At 29.2% G+C, this 9969-nt stretch overlaps 1 protein-coding gene across 1 annotated transcript in view; it reads right to left on the bottom strand.

The window, feature by feature from the left end:
- Nucleotides 1–9969, bottom strand: part of LOC106692402 (mucosa-associated lymphoid tissue lymphoma translocation protein 1) — a gene marked incomplete in the record, with an annotated part of 33030 nt that overhangs the window by 5512 nt on the left and 17549 nt on the right. Inside the window, 5 exon segments of the mRNA XM_067053520.1 lie at nucleotides 1994–2083; nucleotides 3600–3805; nucleotides 5596–5788; nucleotides 6899–7102; nucleotides 8167–8194. Of these exon segments, the coding sequence (XP_066909621.1) occupies nucleotides 1994–2083; nucleotides 3600–3805; nucleotides 5596–5788; nucleotides 6899–7102; nucleotides 8167–8194 (721 nt within the window).

Genomic DNA, 9969 nt, shown 5'->3' on the forward strand with positions numbered 1-9969 from the left:
AAAAATAACATGATAACATAAAAATAACCTAGTTTTTTTAAATAAAAATAATATAAATTGATAAATAGTGAAACATTTTATTGGATTACAGCTCTGAGATAGTGAGAGTTACAAGTGGAAACTAGATCTGTGTACCTTAATGGCTTGGGTAATGATTTTCCAACACTGGTAAAAATGTTTTTGAATAAAAGGGATTCAAACTTTTTTTTTACAGAGAGACTTAAATGTAATGAACACATTAATTATTTTATAAACTTCTCCAAAAGGTAAAATGTAAATTCAAAATTAAACTATCATAGAAATTCTAAGCACAGGGACAAGGATAGGAAAGGATAACACTTAATTGAATTATTTATTTGAATAAAATGACACCATCCCATTGGAAATTCAGCAGTTCGATGCACTGGAGAGGATTATAAAATTAACAAAACCCCTTAAAAGATAGACAAAATCCTTCTGTTATCACCCAATGAAAATCAAAATTGTAGAGGTTAGGAAGGGTGAGCTTCCTTTTATAATCTCTCTATATTCTTTTATTTAGTCAGAGGCACGGCTCTGGTCTTGGATCCGACGGTAAGATATGAAAGTAATGACCTCGAACAGGAAGGTGGAGTGGAAAGGGAAAAAAGGAAATATATGAAAAATGCATCCCTTTCCTTAAGGAAAAATTCCGCGAGACTTTCGGAGAGAGAGAGTTCACCATGAGAGGCCTCTAGTTTGGATCTCGCGGAACAATACCAGATAGAACAAGGAGCTTCTTAGAAGGCCTAGGTGTTAGCATCGGAGATATTGCGATCTTGGCGGAAAATATTATTTTGGACTCCTTGGAGATCATACATCATCACCTGCATGGAAATAAGCTCTAGATTATTCATTATTTTTTCTATTTATTTATTTTAGTAGGTGGACCTGTTGATTTGTGTATTTTAACTTATTTATTCATTAAATTATTGTATTTTTATTATTATTATTACTTTTATTACCTATAATTTATTTTTTTATTATGTATCCAATCTAGTATTTCTTTTGACCAATTTTTTATTATATTTTCCTTTAAATCTGTGTATTAGTTTTGTTTTGGTAAAATTGTATTTACTTGTTTGTTTTACTGTAAACTGATCTACTGCTATGACTAGTATTTCTCTGGTTTGATTTTACATCGCTGTCTGATGGTGAGTTTGTTTAGCGGGTAACTGGGAAGGATCTGAGAGAGGGAATTCGGGAGAGTGAATTTGTTGATAAAATGAAACAAAAATTGTGAAATAGAAGGGACAAGAAAGGGAAAGAAAAAAAGGAATAAATTGAAAGATTTGTATTTAGTGTGTAGAATTGATTGTAAAGGAAAACTGAGAAAAAATAAAAAAAAATGTTTTCTTTCTACTTTATTATATCGTGTTAAAATATGTAATTTATATATGTCCAATCATGGATTGATTGGTATGCTGTGTAATGTAGCAACCCGATGTATTTGGGCAGCATGAATGAATAAAGCATTTTTCTCTCTCTCTCTTCCAAGTCATTAAACATTTTATTTGATTTTGTAATGTATCTATCTATGTCAAAGGGGTATGGTATAGGTGTATACATTAAAAGATAATCATTAGATTATCAAACCAACAATAGTACAATTATTATGATAATCTTAGTGAATTAGTGAAATTCTTGTTGGGCTTGGATTATTGTTGTCTTTTTCAATAATTATAATAATAAAGTTTATTATAAACACCAGGACAACAATAAATACTATTGCAGGCCAAACAAATAGGTAGAGAATATTTCATGTTAATGGTTTTTACAATATTTTAATTATTGAGTCTCTGGTAGGTATTTATATAAGTAAACACATTTAATATTTAATTGGCTATTTAATAAAGCTTGGATAGATTGATGTTCAGTGTTTGGTTATCCCATAACATAAACATTGGGAAACATAAAATTTATACATGAATAATAAACCATTGAAAAATATAAAAATGGAAATATGGAGCCTTACCTTCAACAGGGTCTGTGAGCTTAAATGTTAGATCTGTATTGTAACTAAGAGAAGGTTTTTGAAGTTCTACCACTTTATTTTTTTGAAATTCTAAAATAAAATAAACAATGAAAATTTTTCATTTAGTAATTAAACCAGTTCTTATTTCTATCAGCTAAGTATTAAAATAATCCTATTGACAATGATAATTAAATACCTTATTTGCCCAAACATAGGTCATAAAAATCCCACACATGGATAGGTACGGGCCTATCCATGTCTTTTGAGGATTTCCACCGACCCTCGTAAAAAAAAACACACACACACATATATATTTATATATATTCTTTCCCAGTCAGGAGAAACTGCTGAAAATAGAAAGAAGCCTTCTTAGAAGAATCCAGGGGCCCAAAATAACACCAGAACGATACAGACTGAAATCCAACAGAGAAATTTACAGTGAAACCCCTGATTTGGAAATGGAAATGAGGGCAAGAAGACTTAGGTTTTATGGACACATGCAAAGGATAGCCGAGGAGAGATTGAACAAGAAGAGTTTCAGTAATATTATGGGATATAAATTCAATCACAGATACACGGTACAAATCAAACTGTGTGAAAATAGAATAGAGTACGAGAAATTCCTGAAACATGCAGTGCTTTTGGTGGGGAGTAAATAACTCCCGTCTAGGAGGACTTGGACAGAAGAAAGGAAGAAGTTCTTAGTTATCTCAGACAGAAGAAAGGAAAAAGTTCTTAGTTATCTCAAATGATTTATTTTTTTATAATATAATAAGGAATATTTAAAAAAAATTAACTGAATACCTATTGGTTGTGTCATGTCCGTAAATCTCTATAGAGTGTTAGTGAAATATGACTTTACAAAAAGCATTTTAGAAAATATACAAAAATGTAGAAAAGATGGATAAATAGAGTGTGACTTCTAAAATAGAATCTGAGAATAGTGACCGGACACAGGTGAAACACATAAAAAGAGTTAGTACACATATTTTACATCAAATAAATAATTTCATAAATAGCAAAAAAAAAAAAAACAATTTTAACACATTAGGACAGTATAGCATTTCATCTAATCACAATTTTGATTTAAAAAATGCCAAAATATTTAATTAAAAAGAAATTATGAAAAATAGAAGAATAATAGGGGGAATTCATAAATAAATTCAGTCCAAACTAGTGGAAATATATTATCAGCTAGGTTCTATGGAGGGTATTCAGGAGTTTCTAAGAGGAAAAAATTTATATTTTTTATGACTCTGAATCGCAATGCATGATCAGGTTTTGTTGAGTAGTGGAATGACGTTCTTAATAAGTCAGTATCATCTTTTTATCTGGCAAGGAATTTAATCAAGAATTTGACAGAAATAATGCAAATTTAAAGTAAAACAATGAAAACCCTTTAAAATTCCCAAAAATAGTCACTAAAAGTTACCTTACTGGCAAAGGTTTTTCTAGTTTGAATGGTGATGATCCACTTATTTTTAGATTTTCACATACTGCCAGATGAGAGATTTTCACCACACATCTATGTACCAGTAATTTATTTAATTTTAGTCAATCACATGAAAATAAGAAAGTATCATAATAATTTAATTAGTAATTTTACCTTGATGAGCAAGTTCAAAAACTTGAATAACTGGCATGTCACTATCAAGATATTTGCAAAGATGAGGAATGTAGAAACCATGAGGCATATTGGGACACTCATAGGCACCTTGGTGACTGGATGTAGCAAAAGCTTGAACTTTACTAAATTTAGAATTTGGAATGTACCTGTAATCTGGAAAATCTTCATAAGCAGCTGATACTTCCCTAAAATAAAATGTTGGTATATATATATAGTCTTTTTCAACAAAATACTTAATTAAATATCATATAAATGAAAAAAAAAACCTTATACTCAGATTGATTTTTTCTTTATCTTTCATTCTTATTAATGAAAATAAAAATAAATTTAAAAACTGACTTCTCTTGGATTACTATTATTCTTTTTTACCTATTACTAAATACATAGTATATTGTATATACTTACACTTTTAGTTTAGCTTAACTTATTGTATAATGTAAAATTAAATAGTCTTTAAGATCTGCTCTCCAGACTATTTGGGAAGGATTTTGAAAATTAAAGGAAGCAGTGAGAAAAATGGGGCTTGAATTGAATTCAATAAAGAACAAATACATGGTCACAAAAGAAATCCCTAGGCCCAGCAAGAAAGTCACTATTGGAGGATATAGCATTAAAAAAGTCCCAGAGCTTGTAAGTTTCAAATCCCTCATTACCCTAGAAACTGTTGCAGATTCCAAAATTAAGTGAAGAGTTTTATGAACAACCACTGTTAGAGCCTATTTTAGGAGCTGTGCCTTATCTAAGGACATAAATATTAACACATAGAAAGTAATTATTCAGCAAATTCTACTATATGGCTCTGAAAAATACACTATCTCCAATGTAGTGGGCAGAATTTGAAGGTCTTTCAGAGGAAAATTCTGTGAGAAATCTTTAGAGCTATGAAGATTCACCAGGTCTGGAGATGTTGGGACAAACCAGGAGCTTGAAGATTTTTTGGAGGAACCAGATGTGGTCTAAGCTATATGGTTTGTTAAATTAATGTAACCCAGGTATGTTGATTGGATAGCCAATTATGACCTGCCAAAGAAAATAAGGATAGAGCTATTCCATGGAACAAGATAAAGAGAAACGCCTCAGCTTCAATGGAGTGACGGTTTTGTTAGGGATGTCAGGTTCATATTAGGAGTGAGGAACTAAATGGCTGGAGGAGAACACAAGAACAATTGATGAAGAGTAAGGCAGGAGGCCAGGACTCAAAATCGTGTGGTATAGCCAAATGAATAGAATTAATATCGGCTACGACTTGTCAGGGCTTATATGCCAAATTTTAAAAATAGCTTTCTTGAAAGTCTCTTTTATTTTGTTTTTGCACCTTGCGTACTAACCATGGTGGGATTGTCAAGATTCATTTCTCGGGACCAAAGAGGAATAGATATTAACTGCCCCAGTTGGGAATCGAACCAACAATGTTCTGAACCAAGCACTCTGGGACGTACATCCCATTCCACACGGCTGCCACGTCCCATCTAACATTCTAAAAACATTAAAGATAATGGAAAGTGATAAAAAACATATAGAAAAATTGAATTTATAACAAATATTTATAAAAGTTTTAATTGTTGTTATGACAATAATCGGTTTTTACTTTCACTTAACTATATATAATAAAGGGAAGTATTTTTATCACATAACGTTCAGTAGTCATACTACAGCATGAAAAATCTATACTCAAAGCAGAGTGGTAAGTGAAAGTTTTATAATTGCATTCTAAATTTCACATTGATATGCTATAACATATTTAAATTTAGGATGCCTTAAATTATCCACCTAAATTTAATCAGCCAATACTTAACAGTGCTAAGTAAAATTGTTGCTACTATTTATTATGACAAGTGATCAATAAGTTACTATGACAAGGTTAGGGCAGATTATACAAGAGATAAAAGTTTCCACACCAATAGATACTATGAATAATTAATTTATAATTTATATTAATAATTATAGATAATTCATACTGAACTAGTTTACCAACCTGTTAGGTTCTTCTAGGCACATGTCTAAGACAAAAACTAACAATTTCAGATTACTTTCTGCAGCCTTTTTAACAAGAAGTTCATCCAATATACAATCAAATATGCGGTACTCACTCTCTTTTGGGCAATCAATAGGCATCATAAATTTATTATTAGCAAGGGAAAATCCATGTCCAACATAACAGACAAAAGCTAAAATAAAAAAAATTATAAGAAAAGGATATTTAATATGAGAATATGTTAATATAATTATTATCAATATAATATATTAATATAAGAAATTCTTTGATAAAAAATGAATTTGTTGCACAAGTTATCAAATAATTTATTTCAAAGATGTTATATTATTAATTAAATCAAGAGACAAATATGATTTCTTAAATGTATTAGCCCTAATTAAAAATCTAAAGAGCAAATAATAATCATAAAATATTACCACATAATGAAAACTATTTTTTGTTAAGATACCCTTAATGATAGTATCATATTATTACTTTTCAGAAAAATATCACTCAAATTCAAACATTCATAAAGAATACAGAGGTAGAAATTGTATCATGATATAACAAAGTTTAAAGTACCTCAAGTTAGTAGCTATTCTATAATCAGACAAATATATTCATACCCTTAATTATAGTTTATTATACAGGGTCATTAAACAGTTATTTTTATGAGGCAAATGGATCCTGTTCCAAATATTATCCTTCCAAATATTTTTACAGTGGATTCCCAACCATATAACACTCTGAAAATATTCTCCATGAGATTAATTCCTCGTGAGCTTCAATGTATTTTAAAGAGAGAATTGAAAATAATGTTGGAAACCAATGGTCCAAATCTATAATAATTAATAAACTGTAATAATATGATTTCTTGATATTATTTTCTCAAAACTATATATTTTAATGAATACAGCTTGATGAACTACAAAACCAGAGTGGCTCTATACTTATTACATTATAGTTAACATTAAAAAATTCCATTAAAAATAAGATTTTCAACAATCAATGATTTAGATCAGAAGATGCATGAATTATATGAAGCATCGAGTATCATTGTAGTAAAAGAGGCATGATTAAGGTAGGTAAGGGTTTCACCAGAATAAATGAGTTTGAAAATTGATGGAAGGTTTGAAACGATTAATAAGAGTGGATTACTTCCCATTAACAGTTGATTCATAAAAAAATAAGTTAATAATCAATTTAAGGGTTGCTAAAATTAGGAGAAACTAATACAATAATAAGCAATCAATTAATAAAAAGACAAAATCCTTAATAAAAATATCTATAAATAAACATATACCATATGCTTCAGGAGGCACACTTTCAAAAAACCAATCAATATAATGATGCATTTCCCGAAGTGTTAGGTCTATTAATGTAATCACATGGAAATTGAGTTTTTCTAGTTTTTCAGCAAGAAGAAGACAATCCTCAATAGGAGTCTTTAGATTATTGAAATTATTATATTTACTATTTGCTATAAGTAATGCTACTTTAGCAGATGCTGAAACAAATAAATTCAATTTAATAAGATACCAAACAAAACAAAATATGAAATATTAAAAAAACAACAGTAAATACGCTATACATATAGTTTATACAAAAAATCATAAATCTGAGATTCATATAAAGTAATAGTACTATTCACCACCACTCATCCACATAATCTTGTATTTTCTGATTAAAACTGCAAAGACCTCAAAGACCTTTTGTAAAAGAATTCCTGAAAGTGCTCAACTTATGAATGGTGGGACTTGATCCTCTGGGTCCATATCAACCTCCATTGGTTTCAACACCAGCACGTGTTGGCCCCTGGGATCTCCTTTTTTGCCTCGTGGATGGGAAAGGAGCTTGTTATAGGGGTATCCAGGCTGCGTGTAAATATTTATTACAGTAAATATGAGTTCATATTTTTCTTTTTTATTTATGTTATTTATTTATTATTTTATTTTTATTCTATTTACATTGAACGGATGATAGGAAAGTAATCCAGTTAAGGACTATTATTTATTGTCCAGAAGTAATAAACTGTAATATTTTTCAATAAAAAAATTATATCTGTTTTTAAATTATAATATACTACATTATGAATCAATCAAATATTTTATTTTTTAACACATTACATAACACAATCAGGCAGTCTCTTCAGTAATAATGTAATGATTATTCAATTTTTATATTTCCATTTTCTTTTGGATTAATTTATAATATGGATAACATATACAGATTAAATACTTCAAACAAACAAATGAAAAACATCATATTAATCGATCCATTTTGATATTGAATCATAATTCAAAAGCCTAAGGTTAGACTGTCTCCAATACTCAATAGATCCAATGTTGTCATGATTAGAACTAGACTTTTATGATAAGATCTTTTATAAGATCAATAATTACATTGTACTTTCTAGTAATTATAAAAGATTAAAAAATAATTTATGATTAATGAAATTCTAAAGGATTACATTTTTGATTCTTGTTTTAGAATATGAAAAATAACAGAATTTACTTTCAAGAGGAAGTATGATATCAATCAATTTTTAGTGGAGTTTCATAGCCTACATACCTCTTCGTCTTCTTTTTTCACGCAGCACCTAAAACATAACAAATTATTTTGGGGATAAGATTTTGTAATTGATGTTTCACAATGAAAAATGAAAACTTCATTTCACTGAAATAATTGTGCTTCAATAGCAGCCTCAAGATCTATTATTTAAATCTATAGGATGGTAGTTTTAGATAATTTATCTACCTTTCTAATGACTTTTATAACTATTTTGTATACAGTCATATTTAAAAAAATAGCAAGTGTTCAGTCAGAGGTTAAAGTGACTAGTTTTATTTTAACATTGCAATAAATGTCAGCAACACAAACAAATCATTTTTTATTGAGGGTCAACATTCAGCCTAAATTAACGGCCTTTATCAGGGCGACTGGTGTAGAAATTCTATGAATGTTTAATTTTAAGCACATTTCTTTCTTAGCATTTAGCTGTTGCCCGGTTGAGGACCTTCAATTTAGGCCAAAAACACGCTTAATGAATAATAATTTATTGGAGAAGTTTGTCGGGGGTATGGTCAGCAAAGAACAACATAAATAAAACATAACAATATTTATTTATTTATGTTATTCTTTGCTGACCGCACCCCCTGACAAACTCCTCCAATCAGTAATCTATGGTCAACTATCTACATCTCATCAATAAATAATAATGTCTACTAATTAGTTTTCAGAGCAATGATCACACCATCCTGACCAACTGTACATAATATCAAAACTATTGTGAGCTACATTCACACCAAACAAGTTTTCAATCTTTTTAATTTTAAAAAAATGATCTTTAAGATATGGAAATAATAAATCCTATTTTAAGTAGCATTATCAAAAAAGAATTTTGGTATTATTCGTCAAACAAAACATAAAATCTATAAAACTGTAACATAACTTTAACCATTCATTGAATTTTCACACATCAAAATTACAAGGTTGATTTAGAAATAAAGCCTTGAGGAAGTCGTTGTTACTCCATTACCAGTAAAATTACAGGTGTGGAAAACTCATCGTAACAAAAAACAAATTGCGATTATCGTATCCCACCACTATTTAAGCGAATCTTTTTTTTTTTTAATTCAATAAGTTGAAAGGAAGTTATCACTCAACAAACAAGAATAGACAACTAAAAGAATTATTTAAATTAAATTAGCAGTAAATACTATGTCTGGTATTTAATTAATCTAAATTTGCAGTATTATACAGGGTTAAGGTTCTTAATGAAAATATGAATGGAGGGTCTGAAAACAAGAAAAAATTCCTTAGACAGTTTGTCAATGCTTTGCTTAGAAGACAACAATCGGTGGTCGAATGGCACTGGATATATTTTATTGATTTGCAAGTTTCAATTATTTTCTTTTTATTCCTTTGATAAAGTGCATCAAATTAATGCCTACGGTTTAAAAAAAAAAAACAAGTACACTTTATGTTTAATACTATAGGAACTATGAATAAAATAATAAGCTCATTATTAAATATGTGTAATAAACGTTTTTTATTTAAAACAAAATTCAAATTGAATTCTATTTAACAAATTGTAGGAAGATAGTCCCATTGGTGGACAATAAAGGTACAAAATAGTAAAAAACTATTTAATGGTAACCAACATTTCACCCCACATTGCAGAGCTTCATTTGTATTGAGACTTGGAGATTTCAAAGCGAGGAAGGCAGATATTTTTAATAAAATGAAAGCTTAACCTATTGAGCACTTGTTCTTTTTATAATATAAAAAAAATAGTGATATTTCTCAATGAATGATATAATACATGAATGAGGAGAAGATGGTTGGGGGGTGCGGGGGTAAAAATTGTTACAG

This window comes from Halyomorpha halys, unplaced genomic scaffold (assembly GCF_000696795.3).
Source record: "Halyomorpha halys isolate HHAL.00 unplaced genomic scaffold, Hhal_1.1 Scaffold55.1, whole genome shotgun sequence".
In the NCBI taxonomy this organism is placed as follows: Eukaryota; Metazoa; Arthropoda; class Insecta; order Hemiptera; family Pentatomidae; genus Halyomorpha; species Halyomorpha halys.